This window comes from Gorilla gorilla, chromosome 13 (genome assembly GCF_029281585.2).
Source record: "Gorilla gorilla gorilla isolate KB3781 chromosome 13, NHGRI_mGorGor1-v2.1_pri, whole genome shotgun sequence".
Lineage (NCBI taxonomy): Eukaryota > Metazoa > Chordata > Mammalia > Primates > Hominidae > Gorilla > Gorilla gorilla.
Window position 1 is genome coordinate 119505032 of NC_073237.2, and position 14112 is coordinate 119519143.

General features: G+C 36.2%; 1 protein-coding gene across 9 annotated transcripts in view; it reads right to left on the minus strand.

Annotated features, from left to right (window-relative positions):
* Positions 1 to 14112, minus strand: part of STRBP (spermatid perinuclear RNA binding protein) — a 158935-nt gene that overhangs the window by 29221 nt on the left and 115602 nt on the right. For all 9 annotated transcript variants that reach the window (XR_010130358.1, XR_010130357.1, XR_010130356.1 and 6 more), the window contains 3 exons: positions 9309 to 9401; positions 8387 to 8586; positions 731 to 889 (listed from right to left, as the gene is read on the minus strand). Coding sequence is in view for 6 of the 9 variants with exons in the window: in XM_063696772.1 (XP_063552842.1) it covers positions 731 to 889; positions 8387 to 8586; positions 9309 to 9401 (452 nt within the window). In the remaining 3 variants the exon portion in view is untranslated. The remainder of the gene's footprint in view (positions 1 to 730; positions 890 to 8386; positions 8587 to 9308; positions 9402 to 14112) is intronic.

A 14112-nucleotide genomic window follows, 5' to 3' on the forward strand; every position in this document is an offset into this window, starting at 1 on the left:
TGGACTGAAAAAATTAGTTTATTAATTAAGTCCTTAATAAATACGTATTCATACAAATGACAAACTAAGCCTTTTTTTCTAATGTAAGCTCTTGCTGTTACTTTAAAGCTAATGTTCTTTACATAGAATGCAGTAAACATGGGTTCCATGAACTCCCCAATGTACTGTGTATACTCAGTACTTGGATTTCATCCCATTCTATTATCTCCGACAATAAGTTCCAGTCAGGACTTAATTAGGGTCTGAGATACATACTGTGTCAGGCTATGCCTTCCTTCAGGGCTGGACCAAGTAAATGATGACCCAATGCACTCCATAGCTTAGCACAAACTTCCAATAATCCCAATTTCCTCCACTACATCTTGTAGTTTTCTGCCCATCAGTTATTGCTGATACTCTTGGTATATTCTGAAATATTGGAAGCAGCTTCCATGGCCAGCAACCAGGAAACACTAGTTAAATTAGGGTATATTCAAGTGTTCTGCAGTTTACAGATATTTTTAAAGTGAAAAAAATCAAGATGTAAAACTGCATGAAAAGATGACTGCCTTCATAGAGATTCATGAAAAAAACTGGATGGAAATAAACCAAAATAATAATTATGTCTGTCTCTGTAATTTATGTACAGGTTTGCATATGCTTTTGATTTTAGTTATACTTTTCCACATCTCTCAAATTTCCTACAATGCATATATATGTTATTTTTTTTCTGAGAAAAAAATAAGTATACCTCTAAGGTACTGGAGGTTTCAGTTGTAGAATTTCCAGTATTATTGCTTGAGTTTGAAGACACTGTTTCATTTTTACTTTCATTATCTGATTTTTCATCGGAACTCATACACTCAATATCTGCATCAAAGCCTGTTGGATATCCCATTGCCTGCAATACCTGTACAAATTACATTAAAATGCAGTTTTATTCAGACATGAGAAACCAGAGAATAGACAAAATATTGAGAACAAAAGTTTCAAATCCATAGTGTTTGAACCATAAAACACCTTGCAGGAAGAGCAAGATGGTACTAAATCTGTAAGTCCTTGGTTAAATATGGTATACCTACCAGGGTAGCACCATGGAAAAATGGGGAAAACCTCCTCAGGGTAATTGAGTTTAAATACAGGATGACAAATATAAACCTGACGCTATTCCTAGTTCATTTAATTTGGAGGTGAGAGGTAGAGAAAATAAACAGGACAGCTAGGTTCAAACCAATAGGATAAGGACAGAAGTAGCGTACTATAAAAAGTACCCTGGTCTAGAAAGGAAAAAATCTGAGAGTCTAATCCTGTATTTCTCCTCTGGCCCTCAATTTTCCAATCTACAAAACAGGAAGGCTATACTGGTTGACCTCTAAGTTATATGACTCAATCCATTAGGAGAAATTGGCCCAGAAAGGCAATCAAGAAATTTTTTATCTTTGAACCAACTTGCCTGTCAATTACAAAATAACATCTAAAACTTTCTACTTTGCTTCCAACATAGACCACAATCAAAACTTAAAAGATTCAGTCTCGGCCAGACGTGGTGGCTCAAGCCTGTAATCCCAGCACTTTGGGAAGCCAAGGCAGGTGGATCATTTGAGGTCAGGAGTTCGAGACCAGCCTGGCCAACATGGTAAGACCAGTCTCTACTAAAGATACAAAAATTAGCTGGGTGTGGCGGTGCACGCCTGTAATTCCAGCTACTTGGGATGTTAACGCAGGAGAATTGCTTGAACCTGGGAGGCGGAGGTTGCAGTGAGCCCAGATTGCGCCACTGCACTCCAGCCTGGGCAACAGAGCAAGACCTCTGTCTCAGAAAAACAAACAAACAAAAAAAACAAAAAAAAACAAGATTCAGTCTCTAGGTTTATTCTCTATACTAAGTAAGCCAGGAACAATTTTAGTCTTGTATTTCCATCCCTCTCTCTCAAGGGCTGATTATGGCTACCTCCAACATTCAAACTTCTTATACTTTCAGTCGATCCCCAGGATTTGTCTTACTTTTTTGAAATAAAGCTTTCAGAAGAATGTATATATGTGTGTGCATGATTGTGCACAGGCATGCTCACACACCTCCACACACGTGCCTTTTAATACCTTCCTGATTATACCACTTTTTAGATGTTTACAAGAGAATATGTTCACTTTTTGTAAGCCTCTTTCAAAGGAGGTTGATATAGCTTTGTCACTAATTAGAGGTTTACATCAGAGGATATAGGGACAGATTCCTAAAGACCCTTGCATTCGTTTCCATTTTTAACTGTTTTAAGTTGCTGAGATTTAAAAGCAACATCATATTTCTTTATAATAACAACTGTACATAATAGGTGTTCCAAAAAATGGTTATGGTGGCCACACAAATGAGAAGCCAGCCTTTATAAACAATTGCATCTTGTATAAAGGATTTTGCCAATATAGACAGTGTTACCCTAAACCAAAAAATCGACCTACATAGAAGTCTGTACCAAGAGAACTTGAAATTAATTCACACAATTCATATGGAGAACTTGGCATTCTTATCATAAATAAAATGTCTTGTATTTGCTTGGGAGTAAAGCCAAGAACGCTTTTTTAACATCTTAAGTTCTAAAAGTGCTCAGGTAATACTTTACACTAAGTACATTAACATCATTTGTTTATATACTTATTAATATTTTATTTTAAAAACACCTTCTCCACTGTCTGAGTCCTGTAAATATGCTCTCCCTGAGAAATCTCATCTCCGAGAACAGCTATCATTCCGAATTAACACTAGCCAACACAGGCTGCAAGTCAAAGCCAAACATCACAAATAAGTTTGATTTGTTTATTCCAATAAAAACTAAGGACATTCATCTTTTCTCGACTCAACATAGACAATAAAAATAGGCTAATATAAATTATTTAATACTTCTCTCCACCCTTTTCTCACATATCAGATTCACTTATTATTATTACAGCAACATATTTCAATACATTTACAAATATTTTATATAACTGGTGGATTATATCTCAGGGAAGTGTCCAACACAGTGTAACCAAAAAATTCAAATCAAATCATTTTTTATGCACAGTTATTCTAACAGTATTTACTAGCATATGCTAAGAAGTCAAAAAAGCAGGGAGTCCTCAGACCTCTGCAACTGATAAAGATTCTCTTCTTTTTTTTTTTTTTTTTTTTTTTTTTGAGACGGAGTCTCGCTCTGTCGCCCAGGCTGGAGTGCAGTGGCGCGATCTCAGCTCACTGCAAGCTCCGCCTCCTGGGTTCACGCCATTCTCCTGCCTCAGCCTCCCGAGTAGCTGGGACTACAGGCGCCCGCCACCACGCCCGGCTAATTTTTAGTATTTTTAGTAGAGACGGGGTTTCACCGTGTTAGCCAGGATGGTCTCGATCTCCTGACCTCGTGATCCACCCGCCTTGGCCTCCCAAAGTGCTGGGATTACAGGCGTGAGCCACCACGCCCGGCCAAGATTCTCTTCTTAACCAAACTCTAGACAGGATCCTCTGAGCCATGTTTTCATCAAGGCCCCATCCTTGGGCCTTGTCCTTAAGAGCCATGTTGTAGCAAGAATCCTGCTAAATTGGTTTAGCCAGAATCCCTCACCCTCAATATTTAATCACCCTCCATCACCCTTGGTATCTGATCAAATTTCCTCATCCCTCATTGATATGGTTTGTGTCCCCACCCAAATCTCATGTCAAATTGAAATCCCCAATGTTGGAGGTGGGGCCTGGTGGGAGGTGATTGGATCATAGGGGCAGTTTCTAATGGTTTAGTACCATCCCCTTAATGCTGTCTCATGACAGAGTTCTCAAGAGATCTGGTTGTTTAAAAGTATGTGGCACTTCCTCGCCCTTCTCACTTCCTCCTGCTCAGACCACATAAGATGTGCCTGCTTCCCCTTCCACCATGATTAAAAGTTTCCTGAGGCCTCCCTAGAAGTCACTATGCTTTCTGTACAGCCTGCAGAATCGTGAGCCAATTAAACCTATTTCCTTTATAAATTACCCAGTCTCAGGTACTTCTTTATAGCAGTGCAAGAATGGACTAATACGTCCATCACTGCCCAGGTGGTATCTGATCACCCTGGCCTGCTCTGAGCAAGAATCCTAATGGGTCCCGTTTAGCCAGAAATCCCCCTTCATCCTGATGTTTCCTCTTAGTAATTTTCCATCCACTGATCCATCCCTGTTCCTTGGCTACAAATCCTCACTTGTCCATGTTGAACTCAGAATTGAGCCCAGTTCTATACTGAGGTCTCTTTTCCCTATTGCAATAATAGTTCCTGATAACACACTTTTTTTTTTTTTTTTTTTTTTTTTACTGTTTTAACAACTGTCCAGCTCTGGTTTTCTTTGGCAGAACCAAGTTTGTTTGGAATCCATGTTAATGCTAAAAAACCAGTATACCAAAGAAAAGTGAATTTCAAGTATCTGGCAAACAAATTCAAACCTAATACATCAATTGAGCTTAAAAATGACAAGATCACTCATGGAAACAAGGTGACTGGGAAATCATCTGTGTGTAACCAAATCCCTTTCTTCCTGGAAGAGGGCAGAGGTTAGGAAAGGCTGTGACTGAGAAAGATGATACCCTCGAATACTAGGGGCCAAGAATGAAAAGAAAACGTGGCTTTCTACATCATGGCTCTCTACTCAAAAGAAAGTAACATCCATGGCTTCTGTATAATAGAGATCTGATTTCATCAGATTCTCAGGAAATCTGATGTCTCTAAGAACCTCTCCAAAGAACCTTCTCTTCACCTCCATCCCCTTCTAGCTGATCTTTTCCTCACAATGACTAAGATTCTTTTCATGTAATATGGATGATTATGACCCTAAAGGTATCCTTTGTGGGGGGCTGCCAGGATAGAGAAGTGGAAGAGTGAAGGGAAGCCTGGCCACTAATTCTCCACCACTTTAGGGTGCTTGCTGCTCTGCAGCCAGGCCAGACTCATGTGAAACTACTGATTTCTTCTTTTCTTTTGATTTGATTCTCTGATGTGATTTGTCTTAATAGGTACAAAACCCTCACCAAGCGATTGAGTAAGAACTAGAAGGACTTTTATTCAGTTGGACCTACTTTCATAAACACGTTAGATGCAAAATTCTTTCTCGCTCAATTATAAACAACGCATAACATGTGATATAACTTTTATGGATAACAATTTGGCAATATATGCCTGGCATAGAATAAGAATTCCAATGCGTTTTTTTAACAAATTAATGAATCACTAAAATGTATTGACCTTTTGACCCAATAATTCTATCTCTAGAATATATCTTAAGGGATCATCAGACAAGTTCAGAAAGATGTAAAGCAATAAAATGGAAGTATCTAAATCTAAAACGATTAGTTGCATTATGATAATGTAACAGACCATCTGCTAATAATGAAATGTTAGACCATCACTAACAATAAGAGCAATCTTTGAGTTAGCTATTTAAACATTCATAATATATTTTTAGATGAAGAGAGTATCGGCTGGGCACAGTGGCTCACACCTGTAATCCCAGCACTTTGAGGGGCCGAGGCAGCAGGATCACCTGAGGTCAGGAGTTCAAGACCAGCCTGGCCAACATGGCGAAACCCCGTCTCTACTAAAAATATAAAAATTAGCTGGGCGTGGTGGCAGTCTCCTGTAATCCCAGCTACCCAGGAGGCTGAGGCAGGAGAATCACTGGAACCCAGGAGGCAGAGGCTGCAGTGAGCTGAGATTGCACCACTGCCCTCCAGCCTGGGCAACAGATCAAGACTCCGTCTCAAAAAAAAAAAAAAAAAAAAAAAAAAGAAAGATCCTATTTTTAAAAAACATATTTTTACAGACATTATATAGGTTCACCATTCCTCATCTGAAACCCTTGGTGCCAGGTTGTTTTGAGAATTCATAATTTTTCAATTATGACATCTAATACAATACATATACCACATATTTTCCAAATCCCCAGTGGATTCTCAGGTGCTGCCCCATGTTTATGCAAAGGAACATATAAAATAATCCCACTAAATAGAATACTAAAGACTAAAAATAGCCCCATATCAATTCAGGTCATGTTTTGCCACCCAGTGAATTTGCATCAAACTTAGGGAAATTTTTTTCATTTTTAATGCTTTCTGAAGTTAGAACTGCAAGTTAAAATAAGAAGGCTTGGAAGAAAAAATACCAAAATGTTAATGGTTATTATTTCTACGTATCAGAACTATGAATTTTTTCCCCTCATTTTCTAAACCATTTATAACAAATACACATTATACATTTATAATAAGATTTCAAAAGCCAAAAGTAACTTTTAGAAAACAAGACATAACACAAAAAAATCTATGAAGACCTTAGGGAGAACAATCTACCTCAAAATAGCAAATTATGGAATAAAGCTATAGAGTCATAAACCTGAGATGTTAGAGGCCTAGAAAAGACTGCAGGCCACTTGAGACTGACAGCTAGTAATAGGTTTTCATATCCTATAGCTGATAAACCAAATAAAGTAAGCAGAGTTTTTCAAATCTTCAAAGCTAGTTTACTCTGATTCTTAATTCATTCTACCTGGATGGATCAAAGTTTAGTTTATCCCATTTTCGAAAAGGGCAAATCTTAAACTCTTCACAAATTTCAAATTTACTAGTTACTGCACATTCTACCCAAAATGCTACTCAAGGTAAATAAAAGTAAGAAGGTCATCTACCTGCCACACAAGTCACAAGAAACCATTAACAATTTCCTCAAATCCAGTGTCATTCAGATCGTAACTGATATCTACATTTCCGAAATTTGTCAGGGAGCTTAACTTAATCCCAAGCTTACAGCCCCTCCGTGTTTACCAAAAGCTCAGGTGAATAAAACATAATATTGGGAATTGAAGACAAAAGCAAATCCAGGCCAACCAAGTTCCATTATATCATTAAAATATATCACTGCATCAAATGAAAACAGCATCCAAATCTTGTCACATTGCAAAATGTGCCACTCTACTAGCTCTCCCAAATTTTACTGAATTGGAATTTGCTATGAGGCCACTAGCTTATGTTAAAGGTTACTGTACGAAACAACCCACAAAATGTATCACTGCATCATAGATTTAAAAGAGATCACTGATATCCTTGGTTTGTGAAGATCTACCCAAGGAGAAATGCCCACCCGATCAAATGCCACAACTGTGACTCTCATAACCAAACTCTCTGTTCTTAAGACAGAGAGAGTGAATTGTATATTTCACAAGCTTTTGGTGTCAGCTGCTACAGAACTTAGCTCTAAACTTGTGACACATTCTCAGTGTATGTTGTTATTAAACTATATGTTTAGTCTTATTCCTGGATTTACTTTTCCCCTCATTGTTGGTTTTCTTTTTCTACCTCATTTTAAATTCATACTCTTTCATCATACTTTAGATATCCCTTTTCCAATGAAGACAGAGCATAAGTAATATATAGTGTTTGACATTTTTACAGCTTAGTTATTGTTTTTCTGCATGCATTGTTCTGATCACTATCTGATGTTTACACACTTTGTTGTCTATCTTCCCATCCTATACACACTAGAATGTAAGCTCCATGAGAGCAGGAACTTTGTTTCATTAACTGCTATATCCCCAGTATCTAGGATGGTGTTTGCATCTACACTAATAATACATACAAAATGAAATGACCATGAAAATAGAGCAATTATATCATATGCCATACTGTTATATGAAAGAACTTTTAAGTGAATCTGATCTTCAGTCTACATGATCTTTAACATTTTTGCACTAGTCTGCAAGAGGTCAAATATACTTATAGAGAGATCCCATTACTTGGAAATTTTCTACAAACCTACATGCATAATTGGTCCAATCCTGGATATTATTCCCGATGGAAATATTCTAAAAATACAGACAAAACACCATATACAAAGATACTGATCAAATTTATAATAGAAACAATCTGGAATAAGCAAAATATCCAATGATAGGAGAATGTTTAAACAAATAGTTTACCCGTAGCATGTTAATCGTACAGCCATTAAAAATTATTTATGAAGATTTTCATAATGAGGAAAAACACTAATGAAACATTACATGAAAAAAAAATCAGAAGATAAAATTACATATATACTGTGAGCTCACTTAAAAAATAAACAGTAAAATAGAAAATGATGGGAAATAAACCAACATATACTAGATACAAATACGAATGGTCTTTGCTTCAAAAATGTTCAATTGACATATTTTAATTCTTTACTTCTTTCCGTATTTTCCAAATTTTGTAAGACTACCACATATTATTTTACAACAACAAAACCAACTTTGTTATCCAGAAGTAACAAAAGTCTATATATAATATTATTGCTATTAAAATGTTTTAAAAAATGATAATTTATTATAGGAAAATAAGCATATTATTTGGAACATAAAATAAGAAAGCATTGCAAAGTAAAACAAATACTGTACCTTCACCGCTACGTGAAGTTTTGCTGTTTTCTTGGATGGTCCTGAGGCTTCATATGTTGTGCCATCCACATCTACAGACATTGTGAAGACTGGGGCATGAACGGGGCCAGACTGAGATAAGAGCTTATACTGAAGCCCAGGCCTGATCTGATTTAGCCTCATTAGTGCATTCATAAGGTCTATTGCTTTACTATCCAGAACTGTTAAAGAAAGAGGAATGAGGTCAGAAATTAACTAGAAAGTAATTTTGCTTTATGCGTTTTTGGGGTTCCTAGTAACTACTGTAAATTCACCAAATTTTTTTTAAATGAGGATTTCAAAACACACAGATTAACCTCATAAGTAATTCTAAAATTATTATGCTAATATCACTATAAAAATAGTATGCATTATTTAACTACACATTAATTTTCGCTTGTCAATATAAATGCATCCTAAGCAAAAAAGCTTGGAAACAAAAAAGTTATCCAATTATCAATTGCTCAGTTAAGATCTAGTCTCAAAACTCTAATTCAAATCAATCAAATTCTTCACTTTTTGGCCAGGCACAGTCGCTCATATCTGTAATCCCAGCACTTGGAGAGGCCAAGGGGGGTGAATTGCTTGAACTCAGGAGTTCAAGACTAGCCTGGGCAACTTGGCAAAATCCTGTCTCTACCAAAAATACAAAAACTTAGCAGGGCGTGGTGGCACGCACCTGTGATCCCTACTATTTGAGAAGGCTGAGGTTGAAGGATCACTTGAGCCCAGGAGGTGGAGATTGCAGTGAGCCGAGATCGCACCACTGCACTCCAGTCTCGGTGACAGAGTGAGAACCGATCTCAAAAAAAAAACAAAAAAAAAACCCTTCACTTTTAATTTTTCTGTCTGAAGCTACAAGTCCTCTCTAGTTTGCATCTGTAAGAATAAAGGTTTTACACACTTTTCCTTAAGTTTCGTTTCATCTTCTTGTTGGGGTCTTTATCATCCCCTAATCCATCTTCAAATGGCCTCTTTAGAGCTGAAGACCCAGCACCTAAAAAAAATTATGAGGGATTCATTATCAGTCAAAACAACAATCCCCTTACCGTACCACATGTATCTAACATGTTCAGGTAGGAAAATCTTAGGAATCACACCAAGGACCATACAACTTTTTCACTGTTCAGTTAAATTACCATTATTTATAATCTAGAAAAGCAAAATTTTTTAAAGCAAATCTTGAAACAATATTATCACTTTTTATATTTATTTTTTCCCATTTATTCATATATACACACCAATATCTATGTCTATGATATGGTCTGAATGTGTCCCCCCAAAATTCGTATGTTGAAACTTAATCCCCAGTGCAGTGGGATTAGGTGGTGGGGAACCTGGAAGGTGATTAGGTTATGAGGGTGGAGCCCTTATCAGTTATAAAAGATGCCTGACAGAGACTGTTTGTCCCTTCTGCCATGTGGGGATACATAGCAGGCACCATCTATGAGCAATGAGCCCTCACAAGACAGCAAATCTGCTGAAGCCTTGATTTTGGACTTTCAAGCCCCTGAGGGCAATAAATTTCTGTTGCTTATAAGTTACCCAGTCTAAGGTATTTTGTTTTAGCAGCCGCACAGACAGCATATATTCACGTTATATGCATGAAGAGAAAAAGTCTAGAAGGCTATATATCAAAATGTTAAAAAGTAGCTACCTCTGGTAGGATTTATTTTTATTTAATATCATTTCAAACATCTCTATAATTTAACATTTATGACTTGTATAAACTTTAGAAGTCCACATGTTAAATCTTATACTTTTAGAAATCTGATTATCAAACTATAAAATATTCTTCTGCCTCTTCAAATCCTATTCAAAATTTTATTTACAGTTCACCTCCTCTATAAAAATGTTCTCTCATATCAGAGCTTTTATATCAGAAATGTAAAGTCTTGTATCATTGCCTATTTCATATATTCTTGTGTGTCTTCAGTGCTCTTTGAAGGTCAAAGATATTTTTTCCTTGTCTTGTATCTCACAAACTACCTTAACACAAGACTTAGAAGCAACATAATGGGCACTGAGCAAAAACTAACCGAACTGATTAATAATCAGTTTCTTGGATAAAGAAGCCACCAATTTATAATGTTGTCAAGCAAAAGGCTGTCCAAGTTAAAAATTATTAAAGTTCATCAACCTATTCAAGTACTTTAAAGATCTCTTTATGTCTTCACTTTAAAAGTTAGTTGTTTTTCCTAAGGAAAATTATGCTCAAGATACTCATGCCACAAGATTTCCAGATTCTTCTAGTGAAAGCCTATAATAATAATGAGATTAACTATGTATTTTCTGATCAAGATTTATTGTCCCTTGAGGTAAACACTGACTTCAGCATTTGCTTGGGTCAATATTTACCACTCAGGTTAATCAATCTTGATGTTCTCTTCAACAGAAGGCAACGTTGGCTGAGTATTATATTTCATTTGCATTACATACAACTATGAGTATGCCAGTCTCCCAGAATGCAGTCTTTAAGAGATAAAAGTTAAAAAGGAACTATGTCTATTCAATCACTCTTCTGCTCATTAAGTTACATTAAAAGCAACTCCTTGATTGCCTGGAAATCACAAGCTAGCTTAAATGCAGAGATCTCTTCTCTAAATCCTCCAGCTACATAGAGTTCTATGGATTAAGCTTCATTCTATCATAGCAGCCATTGGAAAGGGGCTGTAAAATGTGGGGCTAATCATAATAGCAACCTAAGGAGAAAAATGGTCTTGCTTTACAAAAAGCAGGTGGTTTTCAACCTTCACAATATCTAGTGATGAGAAGTGATCATTTCTGAGGCAACAATTTTTAAAAATAATATTTTCATATTTACCATATGCCTGACACTGTTAACATCTTACAGGTATTAACTTATTTAATCCTCATGAGCACCCTCATGAAGCCATTACCTTTACTGTCCCCATTATAAATTCATTCATATATTCATTCAACAATAAACAATAAATATTAATTGACATTTACTATGTGCAAGACAATTTTAGGCGCTAGACACATAGCAAGTAACAAAATAATCTCCCTTTTCTCAAAAAGCTTACATATACTGGCCAAAACTAATTACAACATATACTATGGTAGTGAGTGTAATGAAGGACAATTTATATGTCGTGCTCAGCAGAAAGGTATCACTAATGAGGAGACCTTTTGATGAAGACCTGAGAAAGTAAAACAGTGAACTATTCAGCCATTTGGAGAAAGAGTCCCAGGCAGAGAAAAATAAACAGCAACTACAAAAGTCTTAAGGCAGAAACATGCTAAGAAATGATGCAAAGGCCTGAGTGGTTGGAGTGAAACAAACAAGGAGAGGGTGCTAGCAGTAGGTGAGAAGAGCCAGGCAGTAGTTCTCAAACCCCAGTGCCATTAATTGACAAAATATCAAGGGTCCACTTCCAGTACGAGAGAGTAAATAAGTCAAAAAAGGCTTCCCAACTAGAGCAATTAGAAAAACTGGACAAAACAAACAATAAGTATCTGTTCCTGGGCAATGAAGAATTTTAAAATCAAGATCTGGGAGGTGAGCCTGGCACGGTGCCACATGCCTGTAGTCCCAGCTACTCAGGAGGCTGAGGCAGGAGGATTCATTGAGTCCAGGAGTTTGAGGTTAAAGTGGGCTATGACTGCACCTGCAAATAGCCACTGGACTCCAGCCTGGGCAACATAGCCAAGCTGTGTTTTCTTAAATAAATAAATTAATTAATTAAAATAAACAAAAAAAGATATGGAAGGTGAAAGAAATTCTCTGCATTGGGGGTTACATTAACCCTAGGGGCATCTTCCTAATCCAGAAGAGGTCACTAAGAACTGAAGAGAGTAATGTCAACAGGCTCCCAGGTCTCAAGGAGTCCAAAACTAAGTTCAAGGTCCAAGCAGAGAAGGGCTGGTGAACCCCCCACACTCTGGGTTGGGCCTCTGAAATGTTATACACTAGAAGTAAGATGAACAGGAAATATTTCTTCATCCTTGTGGCTCTCACAAGGATGAAAGCCCAGCTTCAAATTATCTTAATCCCTGACTACACTGAAATGATCTAAGACTGCCAATCTCATTAGCCACCTCCCAGAAACAAATATAAATCCTCCCTGGAGGAAGATATCATTACTCTACACTTTAAATTATCTACAATTTCTTATTTTAAAAATCCAGCACTCATAATAACCAGGCACATGAGAAGATAAGATATCATGATCAAAAATCAAGAGAAATCACACACAATAGAAACAGACCCAAAATGGACCCAGATCATGGACCTTTCAAAAACAAACTTTCTTAAAAATAATTTCAGGCAGAAAATCTGAAACAATAAAAGAGCCAAAAATCTATAAATGAAAAATATAAACTAAAACCAGGCTGGCCTGCAAGGGGAAATGACAAATCCACAATAGATGGGAACTGTCAGAGCTCTCTCAGTAATTAATAACAAACAACATCTGAAAAGCACAATGAACAAGTGACCTGACATGACCTAACACGAAAAAGATATTATGACCCTCAACTGCAGAATATACATTTTCAGAGCAAAAAACGACCATGTGCTGGGGCATAAAATAGGTCTCAAGAAGTATCAAAGGACAGAAATCATACAACACATGTTCTTCGATGACAGCAGAATAAGTAAAAACTCAAAAACAAAAGAGTTAACTACAAAATCTTCATTTGTCTGCAAATTAAGCAATGACATCTAAATACCCCATGGGTCAAAAAATTAGGAATAAAAGAAAGTAAAAAATAGCTTTAACTAAATGATTATAAACATACAAATGTCCAAAGACTGTGATGTACATAAATCTGTGTTTAAAGGGAAATTTACCATCTTAATAGTATATAAAATAAGAGGATGAAAAATCAACGATGTATTCATCCACCTCATAAAGTTTAAAAAGAGCAGCAAATTGAACCCAAAGAAAGTCATAAGGAAGGAAAACTACAGAAAAGAGCAGAAATCAATAAAACAGAACACAAACATACAACAGAAGACAATGAATAAAGCCAAAAGTTAATTTTCCTATAAAGATTAATAAAAATAATAATCCCCTAGGTGAGAGTCATTAGCAAAATAAAAGGTACAAAATGTATAAAAGAAGACATTACTACAAATACTACAGACAATAAAATGAGGATCTTATAAATTACTTTATTCCAAAATATTTTTAAATTTAGTTGAAATGGATAAATTCTTAGAAAAACATAGCTTACCAAAACTGTCCTAAGAAGATGGAAGTCCTATGCTTATTAAGGGAATCAGATCCGTAATTTAAAACATTTCCACAAAGAAAACACACGCCAATGGCTTCATTGATTAATTCTTCCAACAGTTAAAGAAAAGCTAACATCAAATTTATGCAAACTTTTCCAAACAATAGAAAAAGAAGGAATAGGTCCTAACTTACTTTATGAAGCCAGCATAACATTGAAGCCGAAACACAGGAGAATTGGTGACAAATGTAACACACGAATAACTGTGTTTTTGTGACTTGCCCACAAAAACCTAAATTTTATATATAAATATACACATGTGTATATATATATGATTGTTCATAGAAGCTTCAACTGTAAAAAGCCCAAACTGGAAACTAACTAAATGTCCTACAATAGGTAAACAGTTAAATAAACTCTAGCTCATTCATACCATGGAATACTACTGAACAAGAAGGTACAAACTATTGACACATACAACAACTTGGATGGACCCTAAGGGCATT